The sequence below is a fragment of the Apodemus sylvaticus genome, chromosome 19 (genome assembly GCF_947179515.1).
Source record: "Apodemus sylvaticus chromosome 19, mApoSyl1.1, whole genome shotgun sequence".
Lineage (NCBI taxonomy): Eukaryota > Metazoa > Chordata > Mammalia > Rodentia > Muridae > Apodemus > Apodemus sylvaticus.
The window spans coordinates 11,644,178-11,662,380 of NC_067490.1; the positions used below are offsets into that span (position 1 = coordinate 11,644,178).

At 49.0% G+C, this 18,203-nt stretch overlaps 1 protein-coding gene across 1 annotated transcript in view; it reads right to left on the reverse strand.

The window, feature by feature from the left end:
• Nucleotides 1-865: 865 nt before the first annotated feature.
• The window catches only part of LOC127670210 (sodium/glucose cotransporter 1-like), a 45,927-nt gene continuing 28,589 nt past the window's right edge, over nucleotides 866-18,203 (reverse strand). The window contains exons 9-14 of the mRNA XM_052164587.1: nucleotides 16,902-17,009; nucleotides 14,857-15,007; nucleotides 9,881-10,049; nucleotides 5,238-5,453; nucleotides 4,004-4,106; nucleotides 866-1,191 (exon numbers count right to left, since the gene is read on the reverse strand). Coding sequence (XP_052020547.1) covers nucleotides 866-1,191; nucleotides 4,004-4,106; nucleotides 5,238-5,453; nucleotides 9,881-10,049; nucleotides 14,857-15,007; nucleotides 16,902-17,009 — 1,073 coding nt within the window. The remainder of the gene's footprint in view (nucleotides 1,192-4,003; nucleotides 4,107-5,237; nucleotides 5,454-9,880; nucleotides 10,050-14,856; nucleotides 15,008-16,901; nucleotides 17,010-18,203) is intronic.

Here is an 18,203-nt window from a genome sequence, read left to right on the forward strand (position 1 = left end):
ATACCTTGAGATTCTAGTTTACACAGCTCTGAATGGGCCTTTCCTGGGTCGCTTCAAGACACCTGAAAGTTTTGCTAACGACACACATCATTTATTATGATTTGAGAAGAAGAAAGAGAAGTTTAGGGAATTCCCACAGAGACATAGCCCAGGAGTGCCTGGACTTGTCGGCTAAAAAGAATCTCACACAGAGGCCCGCTCTTATTGTAAGAAACAGGGTGTAGCAAAGAAGAACTGATAGCAAAGGAGCGGACCCTCCTCTTCCCTCTCGGCATCAGAGCCACACAAGCCAGTCGGTGGTAAGTGGTTTAAGAACCAATTCCGTAGCGCATCCCTGACCAGCTGAAGTGTGCACCAAGGAGGTAACTGTTGCTCCCTGGTGGTCTGAGTGATCGTCGGCATTGGTTCAACACCTGTGAGCGAGAACCTCAGCAGGACTGGAGCAAGACTTTGGCCATTGGCATCTGTCAGCTGGGCTATGCCTCCCAGATGCATAAGCAGAAAAGCGATATTGAGTGGGGAGATTTTTAAAATACATCCCAAAACATCATAGATTTTTTTTAAGCCAGCATTAAATTTAAAAAGGAAAGCATGTATTGCTTAAGAAATTTAGAGATGAGAATTAGCCAGGAGAGGAGCAGATGTCCTCACTGGCACAGTTTGTAAACCGCAGGGACTGGCTTTGGCTCTTTGTCCACGCATGCGCGCCAGCTGTTAGTACTTGCCGCGAGTTAATACCCCGAGAGAGAGCCGATGTCCAGTGGTGAGGTCTTTAGCTCCATATTGTTGGATCTCTATAAACGAAACACTTCATCCCTCCATGATGAAGCAGGCTGTCTGGGAAAGGGCAGCAGGTCCTGAGTCGTCAGGCAAAATAGATGTGGGCAGTAATGAGGAGCAGGAAGAGAAGCACCGCGCTGGCCTGCACGACTCTCCTCCAGAAGGGGCTGTCCAGGTCTTCGCTCCAGTCTTTCATCTTGTCCATGTGCTCCTCGCTCTTTCTGGCCGCCATTCTCCTGGCCAGAATCCCTAAGGCCGTTGACCTGTCCATGGATACCACCTGCTTCCAGGTTTCCTCTAACTCCTCCTCGGTGGTGATCTCAGGGCCTGTCTTAGACTTTGGCTGTGTGTCGAGACCACAGAACAAGTCCCAGAACTTCCAGAGGCAGGTGTGGGCCTCCCCAAACATACCTGGAAGAGAGGGAATGGATGGTCAGGGGCCAAGCAGGAAGGCAGTGAGGCCTACCTCAGCAGCACGAAGTTCCTCGGACTCCTTATATGAAAGCCTGTTGTCTGGCCGGAGAGATGGCTCAGTGGTTAAGAGCGTGGGCTGCCCTTCCAGAGGTCATGAGTTCCATTCCCAGCAACCACATGGTGGCTCACAAACATCTGTAATATCTGGTGCCCTCTTCTGACTGCGGGCATCCAGATAGAGCACTCATAAAATAAATAAAAAAGAAGAAAAAGAAAGCAAGAAAGCAAGAAAGAAAGCCTGTTGTCAGCCTGTGCAAGAAAAGTTCTTAGAAAAAACGACTAAGACACAGGGTGAGAAAGGGGCTTGGGGAATATTGGGGTGCTGAAAGCTCAGATCCTCTTGATTAGGCAGCCCAAGTAAGTGTTATAGGGACCCATTGTGTTCCATGTCAACAATACCGTTCTCCATCCTTTTAAGTATAGGACAAGCAAGTGGTGGCCTCTCTTCTGTCTACGTCTGCTGTCTTAGTCAGGGTTTCTATCCCTACACAAAACATCATGACCAAGAAGCAAGCTGGGGAGGAGAGGGTTTATTCAGCTTACACTTCCACACAGCTGTTCATCACCAAAGGAAGTCAGGAGAGGAACTCACACAGGATAGGAACCTGGAGGTAGGAGCTGATGCAGAGGCCGTGGAGGGGTGCTGCTTACCCGCTTTCTCAGCCTGCTCTCTTATAGAACCCAGGACTACCAGCCCAGGGATGGCACCACCCACCATGGGCCCTCCCACCTTGATCACTAATGAGAGAATGCCCTACAGCTGAATCTCAAGGAGGCACTTCCTTAAGGAGGGGCTCCTTTCTCTGTGATAACTCCAGCTCCTGTCAAGTTGACACACAACACCAGCCAGTACACCTGTCCCTGAGGCATTATGCATTGGAGGACAGGGGGAACCCCATAAGTCCTAGAAACAGACATTGTTCTCTGTAGTAACTTCTAGGCCGTGTCTTCTCCTGGAAGCCCTACTCCTCTGCTTGGCCAGCGGGGACAACTGCAGATACCAGGGCTCCGGAGGACCATCCTATGGCTACCCAGAAGGGGGGCCTAGTAGCTTCAGAAGGCTGCCACTCCTTTCTCTGGGACTCCTAACTGGAGCTGCACATCACACCAGAGTCTGTCTGCGCTGATGGTGCTGGCTGACCCCTCAGAGCCGGGGCTGGCCAGCAGCATCAGCGCCGTGCTAAGTTCTATCCCACTACTCAGGGCCCGGCCACTGCCCAGAACGTGACCTCTCCTAGTCACTCCTGGGAATAGGGCTCTGCTGGGTGACAAGACAACTCCACTTCAGTCAGAGCTGGTTGTGCTGTGACATCTGATGTCTCCTGAACCCGTGTCTCCTGCCCCCTGTCCCTGCAGCTGAGGCTGGAGATTTACCGCAACAGGGGAGGCCTCGGAGACTATGGAACTCTCAGCCAGAGAAAATGGCTTCCGTTACAGGAAGGACCCTTTGGTGACATAGTTATCTCATTTTGTGGCTGAGAGTCCCGATCCCCTGTCATCCTGTGGCTTCTGGTCTAAATTACGGCATTACTCTATCGGACACACAGGCTGCAGGGAGAAGCATTGGAGATATTCAGAGAAGTCATCTAGTGATTCAGCCAGAGTTCAAAGACACCTTCCAGGTAAGGCTGTGTAGTGAGCATCTGGCTGTTTCAGGGGCACGTTTCGAGGTTCCCGGCTTGCTGACTGGTTACCCAACCGCGGAACGCCTTCTCTCCCCAGCTTGAAAGTGACCGTTTACTCCAGTGGAAGTCTGACTGGAAGAAACCTGAGGGAGGCGTTCTCCACCGTGACCCTTCTTTTACACACTAGTACTTCTCCCCCAGCACTGTGCTTCTGGAGTGCTCTGTCAGAGGTACGGCCGCGTGTGCACTGTGTGTGCAAGGGGCTAAACCCAAAGGCTGGTTCTCGAGACTCGACCTTCACCCATCACACAAACATTTCTGGGAAATGTCTCTAGAGCACCAGGCTTCCCTTTCTCCCTTTCTGGTGCCCACCCCTCCATCATCACCTGGCTCCCCCATCCTTTGGTCTCATAGATTCCATGTGTGCAAACAACCCCAGAAACATTTTAGTGGGAAGAAAGTATAGCGCTTCAGTCCGGATGTGTCTTGGGGTAAGAATAATGGGGTAGGGGGTGTTTGGGGCAGCTGTGTGGAGAGCAAGGTTCCTTCCCAGTCACAGTGCCTCTCTGTGGTGAGCTGCTGGAAGCTTAATCTGTGGCTTCCCCTGTAAGAAACACAGAGATCCCCCTGGCTGAGGAGCTGACAGGCTCCTGGCCTTCACTGGTAGCTGGAGAGCAGAGTTTTTGAGAGCATAAACAGAGTTTTAACGTACAAAGTGACCAAGACAAGACAAAATCAAAGTAACATTTCTCTGAATCACCCCCTCTGCCCCTCCTGCTACTGGGTCCCAGGGAAGGCCACAAACTGTCAACAATCTTATTGCAAAAATCACTCTTAACCTGTAAATTTTAAAATATATTATTCATAGTAATCCACCCCCCCCCCCCTCGCAAATAGCGTATAAAAGATGTCTGCTTTCTGTGTTCGGGGCTGACTCTGCCTGCGAGGATGAGTGACCCCACGTACAGGGAACAATAAACCTCATGTTCTTGTATCAATCTTTCGTCAAGCTGTGTGCTGAGGGGTTGTGTGCCTGAGCTCAGACCCTGGCTTCGGGGTCCACACAGGGTGGCTTCCCCAGGCTGGGGGGGGGGTGGGGTGGGGGTGGGGTTACCGTTCATTACCTGGCTGGGATGTGAAACTGGGGAAGGTCTTCCACCTCATCTCTTTATCTAAAGCTAGTCTCCTCTGTCGGCTGTTACGCAAACTCCAGCAGAGACCGTGGAGCTGGGTGTGGAGAGAGCAGGGAAGGCGTGTCACCCTGGGGCCTTGGCCCACAGACATGTATCCAAATCTGCTTCTCTTCTTTATAACAGGTTTTCCCTGGGTGACCTAGGCTGCCTTGAAATGTGCTGTTTACCCAGCTGACGTAAACTGGTAATACTTCTGCCCCGGTCAGCTCTGACGTCACTCTTAACCAGAGAGTTCACCCTCTTGTCCGGACTAGGTAAAGCTGCAAGCAAGGCGGTCTTGCATCTCCATACCCGTCTGTGTCACTCCCTCTTGATTGACAGGTGCCCGGGACCCCCACTCCTGCCAACACCAATTCCTTGGACTAGAGTGGCATTGGAGTGTGTCATAACACTGTAATAGGCTCATTACCTTGGACAAGGTATTTAACTTCTCTAAGCCCAAGGTTTCTTTTTCTTTTTTTTTTTAAGATTTATTTCTTTTTATATTTAAGTACACTGTAGCTGTCTTCAGACACACCAGAAGAGGGCGTCAGATTTCTCTACAGATGGTTGTGAGCCACCCTGTGGTTGCTGGGACTTGAACTCAGGACCTATGGAAGAGCAGTCAGTGCTCTTAACCGCTGAGCCATCTCTCCAGCCCAAGCCCAAGGTTTCTAATAAATACGTAAAACAGATGACTGACACTTGCCTCCTGGGTGGGAGTGGGAAACAGCTTGTGAAGAGGAGGCTGACAGGTATCTCTGAGGCTTGTAATCCTGTCCCCTGGGCCTTCTGCATGAACTGCCCTGACGGCATGGGTCTAGACTGAGATCAGTGAACTCAGTGCTTCAGGGACAATAAGCCCTTTGTAAGTCCAAGTCTCAGACTTAAATGAGTTTGTAGCTGATGGACCATTGAACAGCTTTTGTTTATCATTATTTTATTGTTGTTGTTATTGTTGTTATCATCATTATTATTATTATTTATTATTATTACTGTGGGGGAATTTTTGAGCCAACACTCAATTGCAGCCAGGCTCCTTCCTATGGTCCTTTGCCCATTTCTGACCTACTCCACCCATGATGCCCCTGTTCCCAGGATCCAGCCATTCCTCCCCTCCTTGGTGATTTACCCTGTGGGACTGACTCTTCCTTGAGCCTCCTGACTGACCTACGGTGGCACTTACATAGTGATCAGGAATCGGTTCCGTGGCTAAGGAGATGGCCAGTATGATCAGAATGGTGATCAAGAAAAGGCAAAAGCCAAAATAGAGGTAATGGAGGCCGCAGATGAAGACGGGACACTGGCGGTCTACCCCGCAGGTCACGGGTCCGTAGTAAAACTCGGCCAGCAGTCGAAAGACACCAATGGCGCTTCCCGCAATCAAGCCCCAGAAGGCACCCTGCCAAAGAAGCCGGAAGACAGTTAGACAAAGACAATGTTAGGCAAGACAATGTGGCTTCTTCCTCCCTCTGCCGAGGAGCTGGGCTCTAAAGTTAGGTGCGTTGTAATGGGGGCACTGATACCTTGCAGGGTCTGAGCACGGGAGGAGAAGCCAGGCCGTGGCACTGTCCTCGCATCGAGCAGGGGACTTAGGAAAAGTTGGAAACACTTTTAACTGAGGCATCTCACACTGTCGGAAAGAGCTTCACCTTCCTTCTTCCAGCGTGGGCGCCCAGGTCCGAGAGCGCATGCTCGGGTCAGACCCAGGAGCCAGCTCTGGCTCATTCATTTCCTATGCTGTTCTCCCATCATCCCTCAGCGAATCATGTTAGCCTCTGCTTCCAACACGTGTCCCGAGCCCAGTCCCTTCCCCTGGCCCTCCCCTCCTCCATCTTTTCTCTTTCAGGGGTCCCCACCTCCTTCCTAACTCTCCCTTGGCTCTGCAGGAGCGTCTGCTAGAGAATGCTGAGTCTCTTCCTGGACCCTCCAGTGACTTCTCAGCACCTGTCACCAGGATCAAGCCTCAACCCTATAGTGTGCTTCACCCCTACGCCATGCCTCACCCCTGCGCCATGCCTCTCCCCTGCACCATGCCTCACCCCTACACCATGCCTCACCCCGACACCATGCCTCTCCCCTACGCCATGCCTCTCCCCTACGCCATGCCTCTCCCCTACACCATGCCTCACCCCTGCGCCATGCCTCTCCCCTACGCCATGCCTCTCCCCTCCACCATGCCTCTCCCCTCCACCATGCCTCTCCCCTGCACCATGCCTCTCCCCTACACCATGCCTCACCCCTACACCATGCCTCTCCCCTACGCCATGCCTCTCCCCTCCACCATGCCTCTTCCCTGCGCCATGCCTCTCCCCTACACCATGCCTCTCCCCTACACCATGCGTCATCCCTACACCATGCCTCACCCCTACACCATGCCTCTCCCCTATGCCATGCCTCTCCCCTACGCCATGCCTCACCCCTAACCATGCCTCTCCCCTACATCATGTCTCACCCCATATGCCATGTCTCAAATCTATTTTATTTTTTACTTTTAAGTATGTGTATTATGTGCCTTTCTTAGTCGGGGTTACCATCATTATGAAGAAACACCATGACTAAAAGCAAGTTGGGCAGGAAAGGGCTTAGCTGGCTTATATTTTCACATCACAGCCTATCATCAAAGGAAACCAGGACGGGAACTCAAATGGCAGGAACCTGGAGGCAGGAGCTGATGCAGAGGTCATGGCTTGCTCCTCATGGCTTGTTTGGCCTGCTTTCTTATAGACCCCAGGACCGCCAGCCCAGGGATGGCCCCACCCACAATGGGCCCTCCCCCACCAAACACTAATTAAGAAAACACCCTGCAGGCTTGCTGACAGCCTGAAGGCTCCCTCCTCTCTGATGACAGGTTTGCACACATACATGTCCAGAGGCCTCTACAGACATACCAGATGTGGGTCCTCTGCCTCACGGCCCTTCTTAGATACTCTGTCGCTATATCTGCTCACCTTGTGTCATCTGCTGCCCCCAGTGAGACCGTCTGCCTGCTCTACAAAGACAAGGACTAGATATTGGCTCAGGAGTCGTGCCTAGAGAGACTCTTGCAGGCTGGGGTGGGTGTAAGACAGGATGACTACAGAGGGGCGGGGGGGGGGAGCTCAAAATTTGGTCAAAGGACTGAAAGCAATCCCTTCTGGAAAGAGATATGAAAGAAGCAAATGGATACCCTACACAAAACTGGGTGGGAGAGAGAGAGAGCCTGGGAAAATGCTTTAGGTTAGTAGAGGTGACCAAGGAAGTGTGTACAGTATACCTGTCACCTTGAGCCGGGGACAGCAGGAGAGCTTTGGAGATGTGCCAATATCCCAAGTTTGTTGTCGCCAGAGAGAGGCTGACTTCTATGGCCCCCTCCCCTTCCAGCCCATCCCTTCCCAAGGAGAGCAAAGCTAGGCCACTCTGGGGCCCAGGTTCCTCCTCTGACATTTATGCTGCTACATTAAGTCTTCGTGAGCTGGGTGGACTGGCAGCCCTGGTGGGGGTGGAGGTGGGGGGAGGTGGGGGGTGAGGGGGTAGAGGGTGAGGGTGAGTGGGGGGGTGCTGGTGGGGTCTAAGGGACTGAGCAGCCGAGACGGGCCTTGGAAAGAATTCTCTGCCAGGTGAGGCAGCCGAAATATATTCCTGGCAAAGCAAGCAGTCCGTGTAGGAGAAGGGTCGAGGGGGAAGGGGGAAGATCAGCAGTTATTGATTTGGGGCAGCCTGGAACTGTGGGCCGTCCACAGAGAAGGAAGGGTCTGACACGAGTGTGTGGGGACAGATCACAAATGACCTTGGGAGTGTGCGTGGGAACTTGTGCAAGACTAGGCTGCTTCAATTCTGCCCAGGGTAACAAGAAAGTTTAAGACATAATTCAAAAAAGAAAATTAAAGACAATAAGAAATGTAAGACACTCGGGCTAGTTATGCCTTTAAAGGATCAGGTCCAAAGGAAATCCCCATTCCCTAAACCCCCAAAGGCAGGCCAAACATCCAGAAATGTGCTCAGTCTAGACTAGAGGAGGATTTCTGGTGGTTAGATAAAAGACGGCGTTCCTCCAGAGACTGTGAAGCTAGTCCCCTCTACCCAAAGGAGTGGAGTGGTTGGCAGAAGGGTCATGTAACTACGTGTGGTACCCATCGGCCCACCAGAGCTCACGATGGCCTCTGAACTCCCTCCGTATCACAAGTCCCTGTCACACACTTCAGAGTTCATGCTAGCATGCTCCTCCGTACCCTAACCGTCTGCTCTGTAAAGGTAAGGACCAGAGAGCAGCTCAGGAGTCGGATCTAGAGTCTCTCTCTCAGGCTGGGGCGGATGTAAGGCGGGATCTTGAATGCAGACAAATAGTAACACAGGGTATTTGAAGGGATGTGAGGCAGGGGTGGGGTGGGAGAGAAAGCTGAGGCTGGCGGTGGTGGCGCACACCTGTAATCCCAGCACTTGGGAGGCGGAGGCCGGCGGATTTCTGAGTTCGAGGCCAGCCTGGTCTACAGAGTGAGTTCCAGGACAGCCAGGGCTACACAGAAAAACCCTGTCTCAAAAAAACCAAAGAGAGAGAGAGAGAGAGAGAATTTGCTGCTTTGGTGGAGGACCTAAATTCAGTCCCCAGCACCTGTATCGGATACCTCACACCCCATCTCCTCCTGCCTTACCCTAAACCCTCTCCAGCCCATGGGCTTCCCTCCCTGAAACGACTCATTCTCCTTAATAACTCTGCTATCCCTGCTATGCCCCTCCCCCACTCTGTTCCTACCTCCCTCTATATATACTTTCTCTTGTCTCTCTCCCTCCCGACCCCGCCCCAGCACTGGCTATATCCAGTCTACTTCTTTCTCTCTCTGTCCTGGACTCTTCCAGATGCCTCTGACTGGTCTCTCTCATATCTATAATAAAAGGCTTCTCCTCATCAACCATACCACGGAGCAGTCACACCATCAGTTTATACACGGAAGATTGTTGATAAAATTAACCATCCATTGGAACCTTTTGGTTTGGGTTTGTTTTTTCCCTTGGGGCAGGGGAGTGGGTCTTTCTCTTTCCTTTTGCTCTGAAGCGTGACTGAAGAGTTGGTTCAAATAATCATCTCAGCACAGAGAAAGTGAAGGAATCTACCGCTGTAATTCAACACAAAGTGTGGGCTCCCTCCATGGGCAGAGGCCAGGGAGGGAGATAGTTGTCTAGAGGTAAGGATGCAGCAGAGGGGTTCGCTCTGGTTTTCATCACTTCCACAAGCTTACGGGGGCAGCTTTACTTGGTAAGGAAGAAAGGGAAGAAAACAAAGGTGATAGATTCCTTTCCCAGGGGCTGGAGAGGTGGCTCAGTGGTTAAGAACACTGACTGCTCTTCCAGAGGTCTTGAGTTCAATTCCCAGTGACCACATGGTGGCTCACAACCATCTGTAATGGGATCTGATGCCCTCTTCTGGTGTGTCTGAAGACAGCTACAGTGCACTCACATAAAATAATAAATAAATCTTTTTTAAAAAATCCTGGGTTCTGGAGAGGTGGCTCAGCGGTTAAGAGCACTGACTGCTCTTCCGAAGGTCCTGAGTTCAATTCCCAGCAACCACATGGTGGCTCACAACTATCTGTAACAAGATCTGACTCCCTGGAGTGTCTGAAGACTGCTACAGTGTACTTACATATAATAAATAAAGAAATCTTTTAAAAAAAATCCTTTCCCACAACAGTGAGTTTAGACCAACCCCACTGGGAAAGAGGTCATCTCTCAGAAAGCAGATGATGCCCTTGTGTGAACTCCTGATACCCAAGAGACTGGGCTGAGGCTGCTCTTGTAAAGATATCTAGGGTATGAAGACAGCCTCTCACACCATTCCACGTGAATACTCACCGGCTCGTTCACCCTCTTGCAAAAGACGGCCAGCAGAAACACGGCAGTCACACTTGGGGTCAGACAGCTCTTAAGAACCTGCATATACTCAAACAGTATCTCGTTGGGCGCCATTTCTATAATGGGGATCCAGACAATGGTGACAGCGAGCAAGATTATAACAAAAAACCTGTGAAGTAGACCAACACTCAGTGATGACGTGAAGATTTCCCTCCTGCACAGAAACCCTGCAAAGCCTAACCAGTAGCTTTTCCTTAGTTGTCTATGTTTATTATTATTATTATTATTATTATTATTGGATTTGGTTTTTTTGAGACAGGGTTTCTCTGTCCTGGAACTCACTCTGTAGACCAGGCTGGCCTCGAACTCAAAAATCCGCCTGCCTCTGCCTCCCAGAGTGCTGGGATTACAGGGATTACAGGCGTGCGCCACCACCGCCTGACTGTCTATGTTTATTATTATGACTACTATTGTTGTGGTTGGGATCTACTTGGGGGAGAGTTTAGTGGCTCTCAGCATTTGAAAGAAATGCACTCTACATGTCTACTAGAATCTATTGGATCTATGGTGCCATTTAAATCAGATGTTTCCCCGTTTGTTTTTTGGTAGAGTGAGCTGGAGAAACTGGACTATTGACATCGCCCACGCTATTAAATTGGGACTAATCTGTTTCTTTATTTTATAAAGTTGAATTCACCAGGATTCTTTTCTTTTTTCTTCTAATTTTTGTTTTTTACTTTTATTTTAGTTTTTTGTTTATTTATTTATTTTTGGTTTTTCGAGACAGGGTTTCTCTGTGTAGCCCTGGCTGTCCTGGAACTCACTCTATAGACCAGGCTGGCCTTGAACTCAGAAATCCACCTGCCTCTGCCTCCCAGTGCTGGGATTAAAGGCATGTACCTCCACTGACCTGCTTAAAAATTTATTTATTTATTTTATGTATGTGAGTACACTGTCACTGTCTTCAGTGGACATACCAGAAGAGGGTATCAGATCCCATTACAGGTGGTTGTGAGCCACCATGTGGTTGCTGGGAACTGAACTCATGACCTTTGGGAGAGCATCCAGTGCTCTTAACCACTAAGCTGTCTCTCACCCACCTTTATGGAAGAGATCTGGAGTGGAAATTTCTGGTTATGTCTTGGGATGCTGAAGCAAGACCTGTGAGAGGACATATTTGGAGAGAGTATAAATAAGTCTCAAAGACAGCGGTGGATCGCTTGCATAGCTAGCAAGCTTACCAGCTGTGCAATGCTTCATTGGTCTTGAATCTTCACTGATCTCTACTTCACTGAGTGAGGTGCCACAGGGCAGAGAACTTCTCCTGGCGTCCCTGATGGTCCTGGTCTCTCCCACTGACTCCTGCCAGTTCTGCGGAGGCCTGGCTGTTTCTGCTGGATCCTGCCACCGGTGCTGATCTGTGTTTGGTGACATTTTTTAAGTGGACTGCTGGTATCCCGACAGCAGAGATTGGAGTCACCACAAAGCACTACTACTAAACAGATCCACGTCCCCTTGTCCTATTTACCATCTTTTCTCCCCTATCTTTGGACGTTGGGCTAGAAGAGGGAACGGAGCATATTATTAAAGTAGGTTTTGAAATATCTAAGCCTACAGAGACCACATGTACTGTACAATGAGTTTTGATGTGGTCATACCTTAAACTCTATACTGTGCACACAGAATTGAGCTGTTACCAGGAAGCTTTTTTTTTCTTTCTAAAATTGTGTTGTACTTAAATATGCTTAAAATAAACTGTTCAATGTCTGGGGACTCAAGTTTAAACTAAAACTGGCTACTGAGTGGTGTTGAAACAGACCTTTTCTTGCCTCATGCGGACCAACACTCTGCTGGATGTGGTGTTTGCTGAGATACCACACGCACACACCGCTCTGCCAGTCCGTGTCTCTTTATTATAGAATTGAGATGCCATTAGTATTCAGAGTTCTTGAACTAATCCCTAATTCCTGTCACTTTGCTGAGTTGGCTGCGTTTTGTATTTTCTCATTTCTTCTTTGCTTACCCGCCTTTGCCCCTGTAGCCTTGTGAGTGTGTTTTTCTTCTCTTCAGTTCAAAGGATTCCTTCAGATACAGTCTGTAGGAGCTGGCTTAGTAGTCATAAACTCCTGTAAACTTTTTTATCATGAGAAGGTATCTTAGTGTTTTACTTCTGTGAACAGACACGATGACCAAGGCAACTCTTATAAGGACAACATTTGATTGGGGCTGGCTTACAGGTTCAGAGGTTCAGTCCATTATCATCAAGGTGGGAACATGGCAGCATCCAGGCAGGCATGGTGCAGGAAGTGCTGAGAGTTCTGCATCTTCATCTGAAGGCTGCTGGGAGAAGACTGGCTTCCAGGCAGCTAGGATGAGGGTCTTAAAGTCCACGCCTGCAGTGACACACCTACTCCAACAAGGCCACTCCTACTCCAACTCCCTGGGCCAAGCATATACAAAGTATCACATGAGGTTTTTCTTTCTCCTTCGATTGTAGAGGATAATCTTGCTGGATATAGTAAATTTAGGTTGGCAGTTTTATCTTTCAGAACTTGAAATACTTTATTCCAAGCCCTCCTTGTTTTCAAAGTTCCTGTTGAGAAGTATGCTGTTATTCTGATCAAAGGTCTGCCTTTGGGTGTGACTTGGTGTTTCTGTCCTGCAACTTTGAATATACATTCTTTGACCTATATATTTAGTATTTTAACTATAATATAACGTGGAGAATTGACTTCCTTGTTTCATTCAGTCATTTGTGTTCTCCCGAAATTCACCCAAGAGTTTGTGTCTTCTTTGGGTCTTTGAACATAATTATTATCATTCGTTCGAATTCCTTGTTTGGAATTTCATCTAATTCACACTTGTCACAGGCTTTGTAAATTTGGTGTGTGTGTGGAGGGGGATCATATGACTTGCTTTTCATGTGTCTTATGTGTCAATCTTTGTGCATCTAGGGTTAAGTCACAAAGTTAAATTACACTCATTATTTTCATTACCGTGTTTGCAGTGTTTAAGAACTAGATTGGGGGGCTGGAGAGATGGCTCAGAGGTTAAGAGCACTGGCTGCTCTTCCAGAGGTCCTGAGTTCAGTTCCCAGCAACTACATGGTGGCTCACAACCATCTGTAATGGGATCCAATGCCCTCATCTGGTGTGTCTGAAGATAGCTACAGTGAATTCACATACATAAAATAAATAAATAAATCTTGGCTATCAATCTGTCTGTGGTGGATTATGGTTTTTTTTTTTTTTTTACTTTTTTCTTTTTTTTTATTCGATATATTTTTTATTTACATTTCAAATGATTTCCCCTTTTCTAGCCCCCCACTCCCCGAAAGTCCCGCAAGCCCCTTCTCGCCCCCTGTCCTCCCACCCACCCCTTCCCACTTCCCTGTTCTGTTTTTGCCAAATACTGCTTCACTGAGTCTTTCCAGAACAAGGGGCCACTCTTTCTTTCTTCTTGTACCTCATTTGATGTGTGGAGGATTATGTTTTAAAGAAGAAGAAGAAGGAAGGAAAGAGGAAGAGGAGGAAGAAGGAGAAAAAAAGGAAGAGGGAAAAAAGGAAGAAGGAAGGAGGAAGGAGGAAGAAAAGAAGGAGGAGGAGGAAGAGGAGGAGGAAGAGGAGGAGGAGGAAGAGGAAGAGGAGGAAGAGGAGGAGGAGGAAGAGGAGGAGGAGGAAGAGGAAGAGGAGAAAGAGGAGGAAGAGGAAGAGGAGGACGAGGAGGAGGAGGAGGAAGAGGAAGATGATTGTATTATGGCAAGGTGTCTCTTTCCTCTGGCAGGCCACCAGACTGAATTCTCAGTATTCTACTGAGAACAGAATACAGCTCACTGCTGCTGCTGACCGGTCTCCGATCTCCTGACATTCTTTCCTGGGCTCTCAGAGATGCCTGTCACATACAGATGTGAGTTCCATAAGTAGACAATCCTGCATGGTCAGCTCATAGACTGGGTACAACTCTAAAGAGGTGTGCGCCGCTTGGATCCTGAGTCTGCGTTCTACTCCAGACTCTGGTTCTGACTAAGTTTTCACCTCACTGTTTGTTATGTGTTTTTGTTTTGTGTTTTTTAGATTTATTTATTTATTTTTTGTATATGAGTACACTATAGCTGTACACATGGTCGTGAGCCACCTGTGGTTGCTGGGATTTCAACTCAAGGCCTTCAGAAGAACAGTCGGTGCTCTTAACCACTGAGTCATCTCTCCAGCCCTGTGTTTGTGTTTTTTGTTGTTTTGGTTTGGTTGACTTGAGTTGGGTTTTTTCTTTCTTGCTTGCTCACTTGCTTTAAAGGGGGAAAGAAGGGGGCTGGAGAGATGGCTCAGCGGGTAAGAGCACTGACTGCTCTTCCAGAGGTCCTGAGTTCAGATCCCAGCAACCACATGGTGGCTCACAACCATCTGTAATGGGATCTGATGCCCTCTTCTGGTGTGTCTGAACACAGCTACAGTGTACTTAGATATAATAATAAATAAATCTTTTTAAAAAAATAAAAAATAAATAAATAAAGGGGGAAAGAAGGGCCACAGAGTGAGGTGGGTAGGGAAATGGGGGGGGGCATCTAGGAAGAGTTAGAGGAAGAGAAAAGTGTGACCATAATATATTGTTTGAAAAACTTTTTTTTCTCCAATTACAAAAAAGACAAGCGAAAGTTGCCTTTAACAGTTTCCCTCAGGATTAAGTGAAATAATAGGTCAGCTTGTATAAATATCCCTTGATGGACTATTTAGGAGAGGTACATTAAACTATGCTCATTTTTATTCTCGCTATAATCAATAGTTCCTTTTTTAAACCACATGGACACAGTACTCTTTGTGACAACCATCGCCTTACATTATCATCATGAAAACGCATAAGAATAACCCCCAACACCCACATGGACTGAGAAAAAAAAACAATAATTCTATGTCAAGTATTAGCAGCCTACTTTCTAGGCAGTCACTGACAGCGGTGACTGACATGACTGGCCACTTCACCTGCCAGATATCATGAGTTCCTTCTCGGTGGCGGCAGGCCGAATCCAGGTGTAAATGTTCAGCGTGAACAGGGCGCTGGAACTGTTGAAAATGGACGTCAAGGAAGACATGAGGGAGGCGCACACTGTGGACAGCATGAAGCCTTTCAGGCCTGGAAGAAAAGGAACACATTGCCTGGTCTTCCGGCTCCTCTGGCCAGGCCCGAGGAGGCCTCCGCCTCCAAAGGACCATCGCCAGACACCAGTGTGTGCTTTCAAACAAGCAGCCTGGGCAAGGCTGAAGCCGAATTCCATCTAAGACGCTGTGCTGCATTTGTCATTTGATGGTGACAGGACGCTAGTTTCCTGCTGCGTCCTTCCAGAATCATGGGAGCTACAGTTTCTTGGGGAGGGTTAGTCTGTGCCAGGTTAGAGTACCCTTGCTTACTACAGCCCTGTGAGGTGGATGGGGTGTGCCCCAACTTGGAGGGGCTCCTTGCTCTAAGCAAGAAGTACGGCTCTTCATCTGTGAAGTGGGCAGACTGTGCCTACCATTAAGATGTAGGTGTTAGGCAGGAGGTTTTGGGATGAAGGCCAAGATGGCAGGAACCAGGAGGTCCCTGCTTCTCTCTTCCGGTCAGGAGCCTACTCTCCTAAAAGCCCGGGGAAGATTACCTACACAGAATAGCAGACGGAGCTGACACCTGGTTCCAGATTCCAAAGTGGCCACCGGACCTAAGACCCACTTACAGGGCCCTAATCTCACCTAACAAAGCTAAACCCATACCTTACCAGCCCACCACCACTTCTTCTTCCATACCCTATAGGAAGCCCTCCCACCCCCCAGCCCAGGGGCAACTTCCCCGATCTCCTCCTGTGAGATCAGGGAAACCCACCCGCCCCCTGCCCCAGTAAGCCTGTCTTTATACTTTAATTTGGCTCACTCGGGCTTATCGAGTCTGTGGAGAAGCCATGCTGTAGAGAAGGTAAGTGCCCAAACAGAGGAAGCAGTCACCCATCACACTAGAGATGTAACAGCTTGTACCACTACCCGCTGCCTGGTGGGGGCGCTGCTCTGTTTGAATTTGTTTTGTTTTCTTTTGTTGGATTTTTCTTTCCCTTTTTTTTTCCCGTTTTTTTTTTTTTTTTTTTTGAGACAGGGTTTCTTTGTGTAGCCCTGGCTGTCCTGGAACTCACTCTGTAGACAGACTGTCCGTGAACTCATAGATTCACCTGCCTCTGACTCCCGAGCGCTGGGATTGAATGCATGCGCCACCACTGCCCGGTTGAAAGGTCCTTGTGCTATCAGGAGAGTCCAAAGGTAACCCTATCTGACCGCTCCTTGTGGCAGTATCCCAGCTAATTTTAGTGGGTCCTCCAGGGCTAGAAGACACAAGGGTGGGATTCCAGAATTTTCCCTCCTTTAAGCACTACCCTACAGTCCTAGCCCTGGCTGCTTTAGGACAGGGTACTTCCCAAGGCTCAGGATGAGAGTTAGATAGCTCCCTTCCTAGACTGTAGTGTGGTCAGTGTCTCCCTCAGTCCGTATTGGAGTTTGTGCAAATGTGATCTCCAGGGACGATGCCGACTTTTTTTTTTCTTTAAAAATATGTATTTGGTCGTTTCATTGGAATCCGGTGAAGTAAATGTGAAGGCTCACTGCCACCTGTTGAAGAACAGTGTGTGACTGAGCAGTAGCTGGTCTTTAATCCCACAGTATAATAATCAGTTTGAGAACCACACTGTTCCGTGCTGGTGTTTTGTGTTCTAGGGGCTTGCAACAAAGACTTAGGCTGTATGGAACCAGTTTTCTGAATAAATGAGCAGGTTACCTAAATAATACAAATCAAGTGTGCCCAGGCTGTGCCTCTGTGAGGATGTGTACTTCAGGCTTGGGAAGGGAAGAGAGGGCCGAGGCCTTGCTCCTGCCTGAGTCAGCAACACACAGCATGGCCTCTACGTGCAGAGTGATGGGCTGTCCAGTAAGGAAGCCATTCCTGTAGGCTCCTCCTATCGGCCTTTCCAATGGGAGTCAGCGAACCCTTGGTGGAGACGCCCACTTCTTACCGGGAGGCGCCACTCCTAAGACCAGCACTGGGTAGGCCAGGGCACTACAACCGGTTCCTCGGCCACAGAACTTCTGGCATTCTGAGGGCACGACGCACGCCACTTTGTCTGCAGAGAGCAGTAAGGGTTGGATCAATATCCTGGCTGTAGGGCTCTCAACTCTGAGAAGCTTGGGGAAAGGGAAGCTTGAGGAATCATACTCGGGGCTAGAAAGATGCTTCAGCGGGTAAGAGCACTGACTGCCCTTCTGTAGGTCCTGAGTTCAAATCCCATGTGGTTACATGGTGGCTCACAACCATCCGTAAAGAGATCTGACGCCCTCTTCTGGTGTGTCTGAAGACCGCTACCGTGTACTGAGCAGGGCCAAGCTGGAGCGAGCCAGCAGAGGTCCTGAATTCAAATTCCCAGCAACCACATGATGGCTCACAACCATCAGTACAGCTACAGTGCACTCATATACATAAAATAAATTTAAGAAAGAAAGAAAGAAAGAAAGAAAGAAAGAAAGAAAGAAAGAAAGAAAGAAAGAAAGGAATCGTACTCGGACAGGTAGGTGTCAGATCCCTGATCCACTGGATCATGGATCCAGTCCATGATCTTTCTATACAAAGGGACGAAGAGCTATGACTGGGGATCTAGGAAGTCAAGTGCTCTGTCCTACCGGCCCCAGAGCAGGCCACAGAACCTCTACCAGGCTTTCCAAGACCCCCACTCAGAAATTCACTACCCTTTGCGCTAAGATGGACATAGTTCAAGCTGATAAATTAGACCCTCCCGAGTCATAGAGAGCAGAGAGGTTGATTTTCTAGTTATAAATATCCATGAGACCCAATGGCACTGCTTGATTACTGAAGACCAAAGGGTGAGATGTTGAGTTGCCCTCCTCTCTATTAAAGCTGGGAGTCGGGTAGGGGAGTAAAGAAAGCACGTCCCAGGTCCCAGGGCAGACCGAAGGGTGAGGTAGAGTGAGAGGTGGCCACCGCGCATGCAACTGAATACTAAGAACTGTTCTCCATTTTCTTTGACCTCGACAGAGACACTTAGCAGGGATGCAGTGCTAGAATTCCCCCCATGCTACCTGGGCTGCTAGGTTTGTGTGTGTGTGTGTGTGTGTGTGTGTGTGTGTGAACCTAACACAAGCTAGGGTCATCTGGGGAAAGAGAACTTCAGTCGAAGAAATGTCCCCATCGGGTTGACCCGTAGGCAATCTGTGAGTCATTTCCTTAAGTAATGTTTGACGGGGTAGGGCCCAGTCCACTGTGGGCAGTGCCACCCCTGGGCACTGGGAGGTTCTGGGTTACA